Raw genomic sequence first — 20,518 nt, forward strand, 5'->3', positions numbered from 1 at the left:
ACATGGTTGGTAAATATGTCTGATTTTGGGGTGTTTTGGGGGTTGGGGTTGTCCTTCAAACACTTGGTCTGACAATTGGATATCAGATACGTTTTTTAATCTTAATTACTTTTTATTTGAGTCCCAGGTTCAGCCGTTTTTGAGACTATAAGGAACACAAACAAACAAACACAAATTGATTTTTATGTATAGGTTAGGTTAGGTAAGAGGGGCAGTCCTTTACAGACTCACTAAGACAATTTTAAGTCCGTTGTGATACCACAGTAGCGACAGACCAAGACTTCTGGCGGGAATCGAACCCCCGACCCCTGCACTGATAATCCAAGCACGCTACCAACTCGGTTACTTGGTGCCCCGGTATTTAAGATTTTGCTAAAATTTAGGACCAGTCGACATGGTTCTTCAATTTGGCCCAGATCGGTTCAGATTTGGATATAGCTGTCATATAGACCGATCCGCCAATTTAGGGTTTTAGGTCTATAAAAACCCCATTTATTATCCGATTTTGCTGAAATTTTGACAGTGAGTTGTGTTAGGCCACTCAACATCTTTCTGCAATGTGGCTTAGATCAGTCCAGATTTGGAAATAGCTGCCATATAGGCCGATCTTTCTATTTAAATTCTAGGGCCTATAAAAGGCGCATGTATAATCCGATTTCCCCGAAATTTGGGACAGTGAGTTAGGTTAGACCCTTCAACATTCTTCTTCAATTTGGTGCTCAGATCGGTGCAGATTTGGATATAGCTGCCATATAGACCGATCTTTCTATTTAAATTCTTGGGCCTATAAAAGGCGCATGTATAATCCGATTTCCCCGACATTTGGGACGGTGAGTTAAGTTAGACCCTCAACATTCTTCTTCAATTTGGCTTAGATCGGTGCAGATTTGGATATAGTTGCCATATAGACCGATCTTTCTATTTAAATTCTAGGGCCTATAAAAAGCGTATGTATAATCCGATTTCCCCGAAATTTGGTACAGTGAGTTAGGTTAGACCCTTCAACATTCTTCTGCAATATGGCCCAGATCGGTTCAGATTTGGTTATAGCTGCCATACAAACCGATCTTTCGATTTAAAGTCTAGGATTATCAAAGCATTACAAGCAGAGGTTTCAATTAGGACAATTGTGACTGGAGGAAAGCCACAAGGGCGGATGCTTTCCCGTGTTTTGGAACTCCTGGCCTAAGCGGATGATGTCATCATAGTGAGTGGACGATTTACATATATAAAGGGTTTTCCAGTAATAGGTGTTACTTTGGATTTTGTTAATTTATTTTTATTTATTTCAATATAATACAAAAAGCCTTACGGCCAAATAACTGTATTACAAGGCAAGCTATCTGAGTAAAAGTATCTATACGATATGAAAACAGTAATAAATAAAATCTAAATAAAAAATTTATAAGTAGAAAAATTGGCACCGCAGACGTAATACACAAAAATATACATATTTATGAACATACTTGAAGTATAATTGCCAAAAGAAATTAACTAGGTCAGTGAAGGTAGTCGGTCTTGTTAACTTAAATGTACATATATTCAAAAGTCAATTGCAACTAAGGGGCAGGTACTTAACGGTTAAAATGTTCTAACAATTTTAGGCGGAATACATTGTTACACTGCAAATAATTCCAGCAACGAGCAACTCTAACTACCAACGACTTCATATAGGAATCACTATTTGCGGATTTCTGGTTGACTTACTAAGCATAAAGCTTTCATACAGAGTAAGCGGTCGCCCACATTTGATGATTTTATGGAACATAAGAAGTAAACGGATTTTAAGGAAATCATCAAATGGACAACATAGGAACTGCTGTACATAAATCTAAATGTGGTCACGCCTATTAACATTATAAACAAAGCGCACGATCAGTTTAATCGACGCTATATGAAATAAGTTAGTACCGGAAAAATCTTCGAGGTTATACATTAACCTTGAAGATTTTCCTAACAGACATTTCCTAACAGAAGTAAGCAAGTAAATATTTGAAGCATAAATTCTTTTGAATGAACCCCAATTAAATGTGACCCTCGAATCGAGGGTCACTTTGAACACCGTTCATCACAATATTCAAATCAAAGATGTTATGATCATAAGATCCAAACATAAAAGCATTGATCTTGGATGTTTTAACAGAAGTCCAATGCAATATCTGTCCAAGACAATCGTTAATACTAGCTTCCAGTAAACCCGATGAACAACGATAACCACCAAACAGTGTTAAAAAGGGTAAAAAAGGGTTTGCAGTTAACAGTGACAATAGCTTGTTTTATGTTTTTGTCTGTCTGTTTTTAAAAAATTGAGTTGGCTTTTTAATATGGGTATCAAAACACAATGCTCAATAGAATTAAAAACTTTCGAGAAGTCGATTGCAAACAGAGAGCAAAACTTGTTCTCATTAATTTCCTCCTTAAAAGCAGCGATGTCCTATTGAAGCCCTCGCGGAAGCCATATTGATCCTCACAAATCTGTGAATAATGTGCCTTAAGAATTTGCTTCTTGAGAAGATGCTCCATAACCTTCGACATAGCAGGGATAATAGAAATGGGCGATATTCATCCGGATTATTCTTCGAAATCGGCACCATCCGAGCAACTTTCCAAGCTGATAGAAATTCAGATCTCATCAACATAAAGTTAAAAAAAAAAACACAACAATATATCAGAAATATACAGAAAAATGATCTTCATGAAACGTATATGTAGATAGTATGTTATTTAAGCCAACAGATTTCGATTTAACCATACATAAAGCCTCAAGCAATTCAAATTCAGTTATAGAACGAAATGAGAATGATTCGGTCCCTTCCTCAAAGTTATCGAAATCATACTCACAGTCACGATTTTCGTCACCAACGAAAAATCGATTGAGATCATAAACATTAAGATCAATATCACCCTTATCACCTTCGACACATCCTTAAGTACCCTCCACATTCCACTTGAATTTAAGCCATTTAAAATCTTGGAAATATGTCGCACTTTACTCTTACGTATAACACTCTTAGGTTTGTAACGCAGTCTACAATAAACTCGTCACTTTTGAATCGAAAGTTCCCACTGAAAGGCAGATACCCCTTAGAAATCTAGCATAACAATGTCACTAGATTTGATCCATGAATTAAAGTAATAGCAAATTTACCTCCTTATAGCATGATCAGATATAGAGGGAGAATGACCTTGGTCCTAAAAGAAACATTAATTTTTTTTTGAGATAAATGATAGGATGTTTATATCATAATTAAAAGGAAGGTATGTCGTTAATGAAAAAGAACATCAGTCAAAGGGCCACCACGACCGCTCTTACATGACCATACTGGTATAGAGAACTCTTGACTCAATCGACTTGTCGATCCTTTCCGCAGAATACTCCATTGTCTATTGCGTATATATCCATAGCACCATTCGCAAGTTTAAATAACTAACAAATATTTTTTTAGATAAATTATCGGATATTTATAACATAATAAAGAGGACGGTATGCCGTTAATGAAAAAGAACATCAGACAAATGGCCACCATCACCACGCTATCAGGACTACACCGGGTGCGTTATAATAACACCTCTTGTTGTTAAGCCTTATATATAGAACTCTTGACTCAATCTTCCGTTCCATTTCTCGATCCTTTCCGCAGACTATTTTATTGTCTATTGCGTATCTATCCATACTATCATTCTCAAGTTTAACCTTCAATATCCTCACCTCCTATTGAAGCAATGGTCTTACAATAGAAATCCTTACTTGATAACGCATTGACATGAGCCACACTCGATCCTGGCCTAAGCCTAATTGTCTACACTGACGTTAACTCAGTCTATTTATATAATGATTTTTTAAGTAACCGATTATAAGGTTCTGTAATCATCAGGGTTTTGAAAACGAAATGACAGAAGATGCTCCAGACAAAAGGCTTTTGAATCGGCTATCTTGGATGTTGTACACAAATGGGGAATGTCGAATTAGAATTTAAAGACCTAGGATGGTTATATCTTATCGGACTTGGTCTGGGACTGCAGATTTCTTTATAACTAAAGCATCTAAAAAAAAACTTATTTTTCTATGTTAAATATCTTTAAAATGCTTTCTTATTAAAAAAGTAATAAAAATTTTGTATATTATAAAAGATTATCTAGGCTCCTTATTGTAGTATTTATTGCACAAAAACCATTCTTAATACCTTAAAATTAATAAATCTTCAGTAATCAAATATCACTCTTTCGGCCAACAATGGTCGCCGGTTTACTTTCGTGCAGCAATTGAGAATCATCTTGTAAGGGTTTATCATTTGATTCCACAACATCGGCATCGATATAGGGCAACGAAGATCTGTTACCATTTTGTTCAGCTCGAATTGTTGGAAAGCCGCTACTTTTTAAAGCTGCGCCATTTTGCTCAACATCAGGGTTCTTTTTGAGAATTCTCAACTCTACTGGCTCTGGGGCGTCATATGTTGGAGGTATTAATCGTTTGCTGAGAATATAAATTGCGTTATAATTAGCAAATTAGGCAAAATATATGAAAAACCAACCTTGAGCATAATAACCATAGCATGGATATTAACATCATTATTGCGGTGAAACCGAATGTCCAATTGGTTCCTAGCCTTGTGTAAATTGAACCTACAAATACCGGGCCTAATACTCTTGATAAACATCCTGAGCCGGTCATGAGACCCATCCATACACCCTGCGGCCTTGGTCCCAAAACCATTGAAAATATCGTCTGTATAAGCGTAACACCAATAGGATATCCAATCGAGGTGAAAGCATAACCAATAATAAATTGAGTCAGAGTTAAAGCCCGTGTGGTCTCACACCATTGCTGAGTTTTGGGGCAACCAAGAAAGATTTCATCGTCGGGTGTTAAGTCCAAAGTTGAATTTCCCGTCAGTGGTATGGTTACATTGTAGACCTCGGCGATTTTCGGAGGTCCATCACCCCAAGGTATGTATAGAACTCGCCCTAATACCATCAGAGAGAAACCTCCCCATATTAAAACTTGGTGTTCGGGAAAAACTTTACACAATGGGTTAATGGCCACGAATGTTATTAGAGCCACTATGGCGCCCACTGACATAAGTATACCCATATAGTATAAGGCTTCATCATTGGACCAGGCAAATTGATCCATTGTCAAAGAAGTACCCAAACTGAAACGATAAAGGATATGACTCATAAGTTTAAAAATAAACAATTTTTGTCCAACTCACGTTTCCAATAACACAAAATTGAAGACTAACACGAAGAATGCCACTATCAGGGTCCAAGCGGATATATAGTCGGGTTTTATGGATTTCCAGGTTTCTTTTTCAGAAGTTTTTCCCTGCATTATCATAATTTCACGGGCTGCAATTTTACGTTCCTAAAAAATGGGCGAAAGGTAGAAAGCATCGTAGAACGGAATTGTTTTAAAAAACCTTTCAGAAATTTAGAAAAAAGTAAAGTAGGAATACTTCATAAACGTTTTAAATTGTAAACCTTTACAAAAAGTAGACTTTTGAGGAATTCTCAAGGCAAATTTAGTTTTTTTGGTGTGGTCAAAATTACCCCTTTTACGAACTCTCTCTATTAGACTTATATTTAAGGAGTTACAACCATTTTTAAGTTACAGAATATGTCCGTTATAAACAAAATCTACAGAAAACTTTGTTTAGATGAAAATTTTTTTAGTTCTAAAAAAGTTTTTCTGTATTTTCAGTAGCTGAAATAAGGTTTTCTATAGAAAATATTCTTCGGCAACTGAAGCATAAGAAAATTTCCTTAAGAAAATTTTCTACAGCAACAGAAATAAGATTTTCTATAGAAATTTTTTTTAGCAACCGAAGTAAGATTTTCAAAATTTTCTTCAGTAACTGAAGAAAGATTTTCTAGAAAAATTTCTTCAGCAGCTGAAGCACGATTTCCCATAGAAAAGTTTCTACAGCAACAGAAGTAAGTTTTTCTATAGAAAATTTTTTTTAACAACATAACTAAGATTTTCTAGTAAAAATTTTCTTTAGCCACTGCATTAAGATTTTCTATAGAAAACTTTCTTCAGTAACTGAAGTAAGCTTTTCTATACAAAATATCCTTCAGCAACTTAAGTAGGATATTCTGTAGAAAATTCTCTTCAGCAACTGAAGTAAGATTTTCTATACAAAATTTTCTTCAGTAATTGAATTAAGATTTCCTTTAAAAAATTTTCTTCAGTAACTCAAGTAAGATTTTCTTCAGTAACTGAACTAAGATTTTCTATAGAAAATTTTCTTCTGTAACTGAAGTAAGATTTTCTATAGAAAATTTTTTAGTAACTGAAGTAAGATTTTTTATAGAAAATTTTCTTAAGTAACTGAAGTAAGATTTTCTATAGAAAATTTTCTTCGGTAACTGAAGTAAGATTTTCTTCAGTAACTGAAGTACGATTTGTCTTCAGTAGCTGAAGTAAGATTTTCTATAGAAAATATTCTTCAGCAAGATTTCTTCAGCACCTGATGTAAGGTTTTCTTTACCCACTGATTTAAGGTTTGCTAAAGAAAATTTTCTTTAGCAAATAAAGTAAGATTTGCTATAGAAAATTTTCTTCAGTAACTAAACTAAGATTCTCTATGGAAAATTTTCTTCAATAACAGAAGTAAAATTTTTTATTCAAAATTTTCTTCAGCAACTGAAGTAAGATTTTCTATAAAAATTTTTCTTTAGCCACTGAAGTAAAATTTTCTATAGACAATTTTCTTCAACAACTAAACAAAAATCTGTACACAATTTTCTTCAGCAACTAAAATAAGATTATCCGAAGAAAAAACAACTCACCTCAAATATCGATGGCATAAACATGATTAAATTTCCAATACCCATTATAACATTAATCCATCCCGATGCGGTATACATATTAAAAATAATACCCACTCCAAACCACGTTAGATCATTCGAACCCAAGGGTGTGGCCAAGGCTTGCAGTCCAGGTCCAATGATGAAACCCAAAACTTGAGCCAACGATATCATGGAAACAGCCTTAGTGCGTTCGCTTAGACGGGTGGCATCCGATAAATAGGAGCGGCAAACTGCTGTATTTGAAGAACTGACACCAATTAGGAAGCGTGACATTAACATCCAATATTTTACATTATCAGGTCGCAATTCCAGGGATGAATAGATCGCACTGGCCACAGTGAACAGAGTCAATGAACAGACCATGGGTATGCGTACTGACTTTATTTTGTTGCTCCACCAGCCAAAGAGTGGACTGAAAACCATCTGACCCAAAGGGTTGGCAGCCACTATCAAACCCATAAATTCTTTGCCGGCAGAAGGATCTAGCTAAGAAGAAAAGCCATGTTAACTAAGCATATTGTATTTAAATCAAATAAACCTTATTCTATAGTACCTTGTTCAGGTAGGGCCAAATGCCCGTGAGTATAATGCTAAAGGCCAAGGACATCAGGAACATGGTAAAGTAAATCACCCGCACGGAGCGCCAACGTGTTCGATATTCGTCCAGTGTCTCAAGGCCATCATTCAGATCGTCCGGAATTTTGGTGGTTCGAAAACGATTTAAAAATTTATCCATATTAAGGCAAAATGGTTAATGGAATAATTTGTTCAAACTGGTTGGTTGTATGTGTTTTGTTTTGGTTATTTCTGTTAAGACCTTTAACAAACAGGTAAGCCAAATATATCACAGAAAAATGTTGTAAAATTCTGTAAAAAAGAGGAAAATTGTTTATTTATATTTGCTTTCAGGTTAAATAATTTTTGTTCAACTTTTTCTTGTTGATGCTGGTAATGCTTCTCTTAAAACAAATTGAGTCTTTATAACAACAGCTGCAAGAGTCAAGTGGGCCAAATAAAGGGACACGTGTGTAACGTTGTCATAGCATTTAACTCCTTTGAAAATATAATGGATTTCAAAATCAATAGGGAAAAAATCCATAAATAAAGAAATTAATAGACCACTCAATGTACAGTAGAAAGCTTATCAACGCTTCTTCCAAGGGAAATTATTCTAAGAGAGAAATCATCTACTTCTGCGTAGAAAGATGAATTTATTCAATTCATTTTATTCTTTGGGGGTTATTCAAAAGAGTACTGTTGTCATTATAGGTGGATACAAGTTGATTTAAATATATTGCGATATTCCTTTTGTAGGGGAAGGATGAATGGTAGATCGATGAAGACCGCCCTGCACTGGATTGTGCCCAAAATGAACGAATCTTTCGATGTCAAGATGACGGTATGCATTTACATAATGTAATGTGAAGACCGACAAACTGATCCAATCCTTACACCAGTGCCGGGTGGACTGGGTCCCTAGGGACTGCACAAGGAATGGGTAGATAAATTGTGAGTACAATGACATAAGTAAAGGGTGATTTTTAACTGTTATCCTTTTGGCAACACTGGTTTAAATTTCTCACGTACGTTCGTGCTTTGTTCACTGTCAAACATCTTCAGTTTGGTCTATAATTTAACCATGAATCGTCTTGCAAACGAGCAACGCTTGCAAATTATTGAATTTCATTATCAAAACGCGTGCTCTGTTAAGAAAGTTCATCACGCTCATTTTTCATTTCATTTCGAAGCTCATTGGGTAAGAAAATTAGCAGAATTGTCGATTTTGTGGTGAAGATCAGCCAGAAACATTGCAAGAGCTACCAATCCATCCAGAAAAAGTCACAATTTGGTGCGGTTTATGGGCTAGTGGCTTCATTGCACCCTTGATAATGCGAATCGTAACGTAACTGCGAATGGTGAGCGTTGAACATTTTATTTCACGTTCGGGACCGGTTCATTGGCCGCCTAGATCGTGCGATTTAACGCCTTTAGACTTTTTTTGTGGGGCTATGTTAAAGCTCATGTCTATGCAGACAAGCCCCCTTCAATTGACGCATTGGCAGACAACATTAAAGCATTTATTCGTGAGATACCGGCTGAAATGTTGGAAAGAGTGCAAAAATTGGACTAAGTGGATGGACCATTTGAGGCGAAGTCATGAAATTATCTTTAAGCATTAAATTAAATAGACCGTACTATCGATTCAAATAAATATTTCATGCATTTTTCTGCATTTTATGTTTTTTTTTTTGAAAAACTTGCTATACCTCTTAAAAAATCCCCATTTATAAGGAAATAGTTGGCACAGGGCACGTCACTGAAGACATTTTATCGTTACCCCTGTGGGTGACTCTCATTCCCATTCAGCGTAGCCACTCAAGGAAACTAATTTCCTACCAAATTTAAAAACAAGTAAGAGCGTGCTGAGTTCGGCCGGTCCGAATCTTATATACCCCCCATCATTGATCGCAATTGTCGAGTTCTATGCGCGGTAACTCTTTTTAGACAAACAAAGAATATTGAATAAGAACTGTAATGATATTGGAGCTATATCAAATGAATGCTGAACATTGTAGAAGTCATTGTGTAATATTTCAGTTAATTGGATAATAATTGCGCCTTGTAGGGGTTCAAGAAGCAAAATCGGAAGATAGGTTTATATGGGAGCTGTATCAAGCTATTGATCCATTCAGATCATTTTAGACACGTATATTGAAGGTCATGAGAGAAGCCGTTGTACAAAATCGGATGAGAATTGCGCCCTCTAGAGGATCGAGAAGTCAAGATCCCACATCGGCCGATTTACGCCATACTTAGCACAGTTATGGGAGAGAATTGCGCGCTCTATTGGCTCAAGAAGTCAAGATACAAGATCGGTTTATATGACAGCTATACCAAATTATGAACCGATTTAAATCATACTTAGCACAGTTGTTGGAAGTGATTCCAAAACACTACGTGCAAAATTTCAGTTAAATTGGACGAGAATTGCGCCCTCTAGAGGGCGCTAAGTATGGTTCAAATAGACCGATTTGAAATATACTTAGCGTAGTTGTTGGAAGTGCTACCAAAACTCTACGTGCAAAATTTCAATAAAATCGGATAAGAATTGCGCCCTCTATTGGGCCAAGAAGTCAAGACCCAAGATCGGTTTATATGGCAGCTATATCAAACCATGGACCGATTATAAACATACTTTGCGTAGTTGCTGGAAGTGCTACCAAAACACTACTTGCAAAATTCCAGTTAAATCGGGCGAGAATTGCTCCCTCTAGAGGCTCAAGAAGTCAAGACCCAAGATCGGTTTATATGGCAGCTATATCAAAACATGGACCGATTTAGCCCATTTACAATACCAACCGACCTACACTAATAAAAAGTATTTGTGCAAAGCGGCTAGCTTTATTCCTTCGAGAGTTAGCGTGCTTTCGACAGACAGACGGACATGGCTAGATCGACTTAAAATGACATGACGATCAAGAATATATATATATAAGACGAATATTTTGAGGTGTTACAAACAGAATGGCGAAATTAGTATACCCCCATCCTATGGTGGAGGGTATAACAAGCGTGCTAAGTTCGGCCGGGCCGAATCTTATATACCCTCCACCATGGATCGCATTTGTCGAGTTCTTTTCCCGGCATCTCTTCTTAGGCAAAAAAGGATATAATAAAAGATTTGCTCTGCTATTAGAGCGATATCAAGATATTGTCCGGTTTGGACCACAATTAAATTATATGTTGGAGACCTATGTAAAATGTCAGCCAATTCGAATAAGAATTGGGCCCTTTGGGGGCTCAAGAAGTAAAATAGAGAGATCGATTTATATGGGAGCTGTATCGGGCTATAGACCGATTCAGAGCATAGTAAACAAGTATGTTGATGGTCAAGAAAGGATCTGTCGTACAAAATTTTAGGCAAATCGGATAATAATTGCGACCTCTAGAGGCTCAAGAAGTCAAGATCCCAGATCGGTTTATATGTTATTCATGTTGAAAGTAAAAATAAAATACGCCATGAAAAATTTCATTCCAATCGGATAAGAATTGCGCACTATATAGGCTCAAGAAGTCAAGACCCAAGATCGGTTTATACGGCAGCTATATCAAGTTATGGACCGAGTTGAACCATACTTGGCACATTGTTGGATATCATGACAAAATACTACGTACAAAATTTCAGTCAAATCGGATAAGAATTGCGCCCTCTAGAGACTCAAGAAGTCAAGACCCAAGATCGGTTTATATGACAGCTATATCAGGTTATGAACCGATTTGAATCATACTTGGCACAGTTGTTGGATATTATAAAAAAACACGTCGTGCAAAATTTCATTCCAATCGGATAAGAATTGCGCACTCTAGAGGCTCAAGAAGTCAAGACCCAAGATCGGTTTATACGGCAGCTATATCAAAACATGGACCGATATGGCCCATTTACAATACCAACCGACCTACACTAATAAGAAGTATTTGTGCGAAATTTCAAGCGGCTAGCTTCACTTCTTCGGAAGTTAGCGTGATTTCGACAGACAGACGAACGGACGGACATGGCTAGATCGACATAAAATGTCGCGACGATCAAGAATATATATACTTTATGGGGTCTCAGACGAATATTTCGAGTAGTTACAAACAGAATGACGAAATTAGTATACCCCCCATCCTATGGTGGAGGGTATAAAAAAAATACTACCAAATGTTTTATACACTGAACAAAATTGTGTTCTAAATTTAAAGGCTGGAGCCACCTTTTGGTGAAAAATATGAAGGTCAAAATATCGTTGAAAGTTAGGAGATTGACTTTGGTAGACAACAGTGAACCGTAGTTAAAGACGCAAAAAACCTTATAAATAGAAACGTCTTTAAATGTTTAATTTTTTTAGGTTAGGATGCTCAGTTTAAAAAAAAGAAGTTTTAAAAAAATGATAATTAGACAATCATCTATGCAGTTAAATAAGAATCAATCAGCGATCAAAATTTGAAACCGTTGATCATCTCCGTTTGTAAATAGGAAATTATATTTAAAGAAAGCAATTTTACTTTTAAGTTTTGGTTCTTTTGCTCGTTTTCAGTGCTAAAATCACGTGATTAAGGAAATTTTTCACGCCGACCACGGAGGGTTGGAATGTCATTCCATTTGTAACACATCGAATTATGCACTTTCCATCCTTCAATTATGCATGATGTGGTAGTCGTCGTAAAGTTCATAGTCCTTCTGTCATGTAGCCATGTCCGTTCGTCTGTCCGTTGAAATCACCCAATAGTGTGGAAAAAAGTAGGCGTAGTTCGAAGATGGCCCATATCTAGAGATGGGTTTCTACCGGGTAAATACCCAACGCTTGGGTATTTATTGGGTAAATACCCAATAAATACTTTTTTTTTGGATATTTAGTTGGGTATTTATAATTTTGCAGATATCATGGGTATAAAAACATTTTACAAAAATTTTTGATGAGTTAATTTTATTTGTATAGAAACCTGACGGTCTCATAAAATCGGATTTAGTAATATATAGCTATATACAACGATCTCCAGACTAAAAGTCTTGTGGCAATAAATTGGTAATTCTTCATCCGATTTCGATGAAATTTGGCACGGTGAGTTTTGGTGGACCCCTACCCATTTCTGTGAAGTGTGCTTCAGATCGAACTATATTTGGATATAGCTGCCCTATAGACCAACCGCCCGATCTCCCGAGAAAGGGTATTGGGGCCATAAAAGAACAATTTTTTACCTGAATTCGATGAAATTAGGCACAGTGTTTTCTGGTAGACCCCTAACCATCCCTGTCCACTGTGGTCCAAATCGGACAATATTTGGATATAGCTGCCATATAGACCGATCTACCGATATAGTGTAATGAGCCTATAAAAGGTGTTTTCTCATCCTATTTCGATGAAATTTGGCACATCGAGATTTGATAGAATTCCACACCTTTGTGTCAAACATCGTCCAGATCGGACCATATTTGGATATAGCTGTCATATAGACCGATCTTCCGATATAGAATAGAGCCCATTAAAAGGAGCAATTTTCATCCCATTTCGCTGAAATTTGGCACTGCAAATTTTGGTACCCATCTAAACTTTTTTTTTGAATATCGTCAATATCGGACCTTATTTGGATATAGCTGCCATATATACCAATCTCCCGATATGGAGTATTGAGCCCATAAAACGAGCATTTTTCATCCGATTTTGATGGAATTTGAAACAGTTAGTTTTGATAGACCTTTGGTACCCCTCTTAACCTTTTAGCTTAATATTGTCCAGATTGGGCCATATAGGGAATGTGCACCAGATTGGACCATTAGGTACTGAGTACATAAAAGTCGAATTTCTTATCTGATTGCTACGAAATTTGCAGTAGTAAGATTTAAAGGCGAATAGCAAACAAACTAATGACATATTTTATCCATAAATCTACCGCTAACAACTATATCCTCACAGGAAATATTTTATAAGATCAAGAATTGCAATTGTAAAATCGACGGCAATTCTTAATTAAGTTTCATCCAAATCGATTGAAAAATGCTCTATTATGGACTCAATACCGTATATCGGGAGATCGGTCTATATGGCAGCTATACCCTAATATGGTACGATCTGGACGAAAGTTTTACCATTTAAGGAGTTCTGCAAAGATCGAAATAAATGGTAGTCTGATAGTGCAAGGTCAGGGCTATATGGTGGATGCATCAAAAGTTCTCAGCCAAGCTCACTCAGTTTTTGGTGAGCGTCCAAAGATGTGTGCGGTCTAGCGTTGTCCTGGTGGAAAATGACACCTTTACGATTGACCAATTCTGGTCGCTTCTCCTTGATGGCTGTATTCAATTTGTCCAATTGTTGACAGTAAACATCCGAATTAATCGTTTGGTTCCTTGGAAGCAGCTCAAAATATACCACACCCTTCCAATCCCACCAAACAGACAGCATAACCTTCTTTTGGTGGATATCAGCCTTTGAAGTGGTTTGAGCTGGTTCACCATGCTTGGACCCTGATCGTTTTCGACTAACGTTGTTGTAAACAATCCATTTTTCATCTCCAGTTATGATTCGTTTTAAAAACGGATCGAATTCATTGCGTTTAAGGTGCATATCACAAGCGTTGATTCTTCGGTTTGTTAAATGAATTTCTTTCAATACATGTGGTATCCAAATATCAAGCTTTTTCACCAGTCCAAGACTTTTTATGTGATAATGAACGGTTGATTTTGGTATATTTAACTTCTCTCCTATCTCACGCTCAGTTACATGACGATCCAATTCGATTAATGCTTTGATTTGGTCATCATCAACTTCATTTGGCCCACCCGAACGTGGCTCATCTTTAAGTGAAAAATCTCCAGAACGGAATTTGCGAAACCAATTTTGACACTGTCTTCCTTTTAAGGCTTTATCACCATACACATCTCGTAACTTTTTAGCAACCTGCTCCGCGTTTTTTCCTTTACGGAAATAATAAAGTAAAATATGACGAAAATGCACAACTAATTGTGCTAAATTTCAGCGATATTCGTTAATTAATTAACCTTTTATGGGCCTAAAACCTTAAACGTAAGATCGGTGAATATGACAGCTTCATCCAAATGTAGACCGATCTCGGCTCTAATGAACTGGGATGTCGAGGGGTCTAATACTACTCAATGTCCAAAATCTGATAGTAAATGCGCCTATTATGGGTCCAATACCTTTAATTGAGAGACCGGTTTATACGGAAGTTATATAAAAATAAAGACCGATCCTGACCTTACTTGGTACGGATGTCCTTGCCCATTGTGCTTAGATTCAGCCTAAAACCTAAAATCGAGAGATCGGTACATATGGCAGCTATATCCAAATCTGGACCGATCTAGACCGTATTGAACATGGATGTCAAAGGACCTAACGCAACAGGCTATCCCAAATTTCAGCGAAATGCGCATTTAATCGGCCCAAGACCTTAAATCGAGTAATCGGTCTACATGGCAGCTATACCCAACTGTGTACCGATCAGGACAATATTGAACAAGGATCTTGAGAGTCTTAGCACAACTCACTGTCCAAAATTTCAGCGAAATCGGATAAAAAATGTGGCTTTAATGGGCATAAAACAATAAATAGTCAGATCGGTCTATATCAAGATATAATCCGATATAAGCCATTGCGGCGATCAAGAATATATATACGTTATAGAGTTGGAAATAAATATTTCGATGTGTGATAGAACCGATTGAAACTACGATATCCCTGGTAATAAAAGTTACATAGACTTCTATACGGTTGGTTCCAAACTAAAGGATCAGGTGGGCTTTTGGGTGTACTCTGAAGAACTAGGACTGGTCATATCGAGAAGGTTGCCCGACCACTGTATCGGAGATCCTTATGGTGGAATGGCAAAGATACAATATCATAACGACGATTGGCATAAATATCTTCTCAGACAGCTATTAAATCTCTGAAGAACGTAATTTTGAATTCAAACACCTCCCTCGACTGTTTAAAACTCACCTGTTCTGGGCACATAGGTATCCCGGGGCATTGTTGACCAGACGAGCTTGCGAGACTAGGAACTACTTTACACATTCCAGGGGAACTGTCGTCTCTAGCGAAATGTAAGCTAAGTCTTCAGAATCGGACCCGAAGGGAAACGAACGGCAGATGGTCACAAAGTGGGGGTTGTAAACACTCCAAAATTATGTAGCCTAATCTAGACTTAAAGAAGTGTGCTGTGCTGTCTCTGGCTAGACTAGACGTCATGGTGTCCGTCATCGAAAAGTATGCTGACAGACTGAAGTTTGCAAGTAATGACTTCTGCAGAAGCTGTGAGGACGTCAAGGAAGAAGAGACTATAGAACATCTGCTGTGTGTGTGTCCCGCACTTGCAGTCAGAAGGAATTCCACTTTAGGTTCTCATTTCTTTGTGAACCTGTCTGATTTAGCGGATGTGAACATTCGTAAGTTGTTGGGTTTTAAATCAATCTGGATGGTTCAACGGTAGGAACTAGAAGCCATCTTCCTTCTCCTGTTCCTATGGTATCGCAATGGACCAAAAGGACTAAGTGAGTCTGATGGCAGATTGCCATTAAAGCCCAGCCTAACCTTCGCTTCAGTTATGCTATGGAGAAAAAGTGCAACACAAGGACAATACACCAGGTTCAGGGAACAAGTTGTCATGGTATATCACAACCAAACTTACTTGCACAATAGAGACTATTCTAGATATCCAACCCATAGACAGACCAGGAAGGTGAGGTCACGGACGGTCTTGGAATGTAAGAAGGATATTAACGCTTTCTCTGAGGGCGGCATGATCGGAACGTTTGGGTGCCGGGACATACCATTGTGCCATAAGTAAACTTATAAATCCGAAGCCTTTCGGGTGAGGCCGTCCGAGTTAAAGGCGTGAGTGACGAGCGAGCGTATAGCACTGTAGTACAGTGAAACGTTCAGAAGGACAACGAAAATCATATCTATGGGAAGATCCGGATCAAGAAAAAACGAGGCTAATACTGAGAAGTAAAAAGAAATTCAGTATAGCTTTCGGTATCATTCCGGGACACACAGGACTACGAGCGCCCTTATGTAGAATAGGTGAGCTAAGTGATTGCTTGCGTAGGGTAGGTGGGGAAGATGATGAAATGCCTTGTCGTTTTTTTAATTGTTCCGGAGATGTTGGAATCGGTCCGCGACGACCCAGGTCAAGAGGGTCGTAACTGGCAACGAATCATATGTGCATGATAATGATGTGGAAACCAAAGCTCAAATCTTCGATTAAGGGGGATCGTGCATCATGCATTTTGTTAAATCAATCAAAGGTTTGTACGGTTAATAAAGAATATTAACTAACGAACTATTAAGTTATGAGTAATTTGCGCGAGCAACCCACCACACAGGAAAAATTAAAATCTTGATTTAATTAAGAAATGTTTGTATTAAATTAAAAATGTTGCTGAAATCGGTCCTATAAACAAATTTGTTTTATTAATAAAATCGGTCCTATAAACAAATGTGTATTATTATTAAACGATTTTGCATTTATGACAAGCTCGCTAATTCATTTTGTATTATTAATAAAATCGGTCCTATAAACAAATGTGTATCATTAATAAACGATTTTGCATTTATGACAAGCTCAATAACTCATTTTAAGCGGTTATCAACTCAATAATCCAATTTATTGCAAAATTGTTTGTTCCTTCAAAATCACGTTTAACTGACCTATGTAATTGAAATTAATAATTGGTATTTTTCCCATAAATAAGCCATTTTTGCCTTAAGTCGATTCATTGCGGAAACCAACTTAAATGTATTGCTTTAAAATATTTTGTCTTTTATTAAAAACAAAAGGCATGAATACAACTTTCCAAAAGATGCACAGAATCATCTGTATGCTATGGGAATAGTGTAATTGTGTAGAAAAAAATTTCCCATTACACAAAAACACATGCATTGGAAAAAGTACAGCTAACAGACAGGGTTGTCGAGCGTGGTCAATGTGGTTATATCATAGAGGCGTTTTCGCAATAAATTCGGTATAAGTAAAGGGTGATTTTTTAACTATTATCTTTTTGCCAACACTGGTTTAAACAGCTCACGCACGTTTCGTATTTTGTTTCACTGTCAAACATCTGCAGTTTGGTCTATAATTTAACCATGAATCGTCTTACAAACGAACAACGCTTGCAAATTTTTGAATTTTATTATCAAAATGCGTGCTCTGTTAAGAAAGTTCATCCGAGCTCAGTTTTGCTAATTTTTTCTCATTTTTGGCTCAATGGATACGTTAATAGGCAGCATTGCAAGAGCTACCAATCCATGCAGAAAAACCCACAGTTTGGTGCGATTTATGGGCTGGTGGCATCACTGGACCGTACTTCTTCAAAGATGATGCGATTGGAAGGCAAGATTGAAGCATTTATTCGTGAAATACCAGTTGGATAGAGTATGCCAAAATTGGACTAAGCGGATGGACCATTTGAGCCGCAGTCATGGTCAACTTTTGCATGAAATAATCTTCAAACATTGAATTATATGACCCGTACTATCGATTCAAATACAGATTTCATGCATTTTTATACCCTCCACCATAAGAGGGGGGGTATACTAATTTCGTCATTCTGTTTGTAACTACTCGAAATATTCGTCTGAGACCCCATAAAGTATATATATTCTTGATCGTCGCGACATTTTATGTCGATCTAGCAATGTCCGTCCGTCTGTCCGTCCGTCCGTCTGTCTGTCGAAAGCACGCTAACTTCCGAAGGAGTAAAGCTAGCCGCTTGAAATTTTGTACAAATACTTCTTATTAGTGTAGGTCGGCTGGTATTGTAAATGGGCCATATCGGTCCATGTTTTGATATAGCTGCCATATAAACCGATCTTGGGTCTTGACTTCTTGAGCCTCTAGAGTACGCAATTCTTATCCGATTGGAATGAAATTTTGCACGACGTGTTTTATTATGATATCCAACAACTGTGCCAAGTATGGTTGAAATCGGTCCATAACCTGATATAGCTGCCATATAAACCGATCTTGGATCTTGACTTCTTGAGCCTCTAGCGTGCGCAATTCTTATCCGATCAGAATGAAATTTTGCACGATATGTTTTGTTATGATATCCAACAACTGTGCCAAGTATGGTTCAAATCGGTCCATAACCTGATATAGCTGCCATATAAACCGATCTTGGGTCTTGACTTCTTGAGCCTCTAGAGGGCGCAATTCTTATCCGATTGGAATGGAATTTCGCACGACGTGTTTTGTTATGATACCCAACAACTGTGCCAAGTATGATTTAAAGCGGTTCATAACCTGATATAGCTGCCATATAAACCGATCTTGGGTCTTGACTTTTTGAGCCTCTAGAGGGCACAATTCTTATCCGATTTGAATGAGTTTTTGCACGAAATATTTCGTCATGATATCCAACAACTATGCCAAGTATGGTTGAAATCTGTCCGTAACCTGATATAGCTGTCATATAAACAGATCTGGGGATTTGACTTCTTGAGCTTCTAGAGTGCGCAATTCCTATCCGATTTGGCTGAATTTTTGCATGACGTATTTTATTTTTACTTTCAACAACTGTATCAAATAAGGTTCAAATCGGTTCATAACCTGATATAGCTGCCATATAAACCGATCTGGGATCTTGACTTCTTGACCCCTAGAGGTCGCAATTATTATCCGATATGCCTGAAATTTTGTACGACGGATCCTCTCATGACCATCAACAAACGTGTTTATTATGTTCTGAATCGGTCTATAGCCCGATACAGATCCCATATAAATCGTTCTCTCTATTTTACTTTGTGAGCCCCAATGGGCGCAATTCTTATACGAATTGGCTGAAATTTTACACAGGTCTCCAACATATAATTTAATTGTGGTCCGATCCGGACCATAACTTGATATCGTTTTAATAGCAGAGCAACTCTTTTCTTATATCCTTTTTTGCCTAAGAAGAGATGCCGGGAAAAGAACTCGACAAATGCGATCCATGGTGGAGGGTATATAAGATTCGGCCCGGCCGAACTTAGCACGCTTTTACTTGTTCTGAATAATATGTGTACTTTTTTGACAGAGCAGACATTCGACAGAGCCCGGCTTCGAACGGAGCAAAAGTGAAGAGGATTCGAACGGAGTAGGGTTGTCGAGCGTGGTTAATGTGGTTTTTTTTTATCAGAGAGACGTTTACGAAACAAATTTCGTATAAGTACAACATACCAATGGAGGCCACGGTAGCGCAGAGGTTAACATGTCCGCATATGACGCTAAAAGCCTGGGTTCGAATCCTCCGACCATCAAAATAAATAATAAAAATTTTTTAGCGGTGGGTTTTCCCTTTTAATGATGGCAACATTTGTGTGGTAATATGCCATGTAAAAACTTCTTTCCAAGAGGTGTCGCACTGCGGCACATGGCTTGGACTCGGCTTTAAAAAGGAGGCCCCTTATTATTGAGCTTAAACTTGAATCGGACTGTACTCATAGATATCTGAGAAGTTTGCCCCTGTTACTGAGAGGAATTTTCATGGGCAAAATTTGCAGTTACAACATACCAACCTACGGCCCTTGAATTTTGACCAAATGACGGAACGCATCTTATAGTGGTTGGTGTGCGTTGATATATCTGGCTTTTCTTTTCCATTTGCAAAGAAAATCTCCGCTCATTGAGCTTTTCTCGAAAGAGAAACAAACGAAAATCGTAAAACTAAATGATCTTCGCCCTAATAGGGAAAAAACTTGAAAATGAAAATATTTGGCAGAGCCCGGCCGGAATTCGAACCTGGGCATACGGAGCAACGCCGAGAGCCGTTCGAAGACATTAATACAAAAAATTTTCAGCGGTGGTTTTCTCCTTCTAATGCTTTGTGCATTTGTGAGGTACTGTACCATTTGGTATGGCAGCCATGTAAAAGCTTCTCAACATAGAGATGTAGCGCTGCGGCACGCCGTTCGGATTCGGCTGTAAAAAGGAGGTCCCTTATCACTGAGCTTAAACTTGAATTGGATAACACTCATTGATATGTGAGAAGTTTGCCCCTGTTCCTTAGAGGACTGTTCATGGGCAAATTTGCAATTGCAATAAGGCTTTAAGCCCAAGTCATTAGAAGAGCAATATGTATAGATGCAGATGGAATATTAGCAAAGGGATTGGACTGTATGTCGTTCATTTGGGTGTTTACGTTTCTTGCAAGTTTTCATCTCCGGAA

The 20,518-nt window shown here is 37.5% G+C and overlaps 1 protein-coding gene across 10 annotated transcripts in view; it reads right to left on the reverse strand.

Annotated features, from left to right (window-relative positions):
• Window positions 1–1,339: 1,339 nt before the first annotated feature.
• The window catches only part of LOC106093669 (major facilitator superfamily domain-containing protein 8), a 69,873-nt gene continuing 50,694 nt past the window's right edge, over window positions 1,340–20,518 (reverse strand). For 8 of the 10 annotated variants that reach the window (XM_059360219.1, XM_059360215.1, XM_059360218.1 and 5 more), the window contains 5 exons: window positions 7,370–7,683; window positions 6,796–7,302; window positions 5,217–5,368; window positions 4,536–5,156; window positions 1,340–4,477 (listed from right to left, as the gene is read on the reverse strand). In XM_059360219.1, the coding sequence (XP_059216202.1) occupies window positions 4,210–4,477; window positions 4,536–5,156; window positions 5,217–5,368; window positions 6,796–7,302; window positions 7,370–7,552 (1,731 nt within the window). In that variant the 5' untranslated portion in view covers window positions 7,553–7,683 and the 3' untranslated portion in view covers window positions 1,340–4,209. Of the gene's footprint in view, window positions 4,478–4,535; window positions 5,157–5,216; window positions 5,369–6,795; window positions 7,303–7,369; window positions 7,684–20,518 lie in introns of those variants that run through there. The other 2 variants (XM_059360222.1, XM_059360223.1) reach the window with 2 other exon arrangements.

The sequence above is a fragment of the Stomoxys calcitrans genome, chromosome 1 (assembly GCF_963082655.1).
Source record: "Stomoxys calcitrans chromosome 1, idStoCalc2.1, whole genome shotgun sequence".
In the NCBI taxonomy this organism is placed as follows: Eukaryota; Metazoa; Arthropoda; class Insecta; order Diptera; family Muscidae; genus Stomoxys; species Stomoxys calcitrans.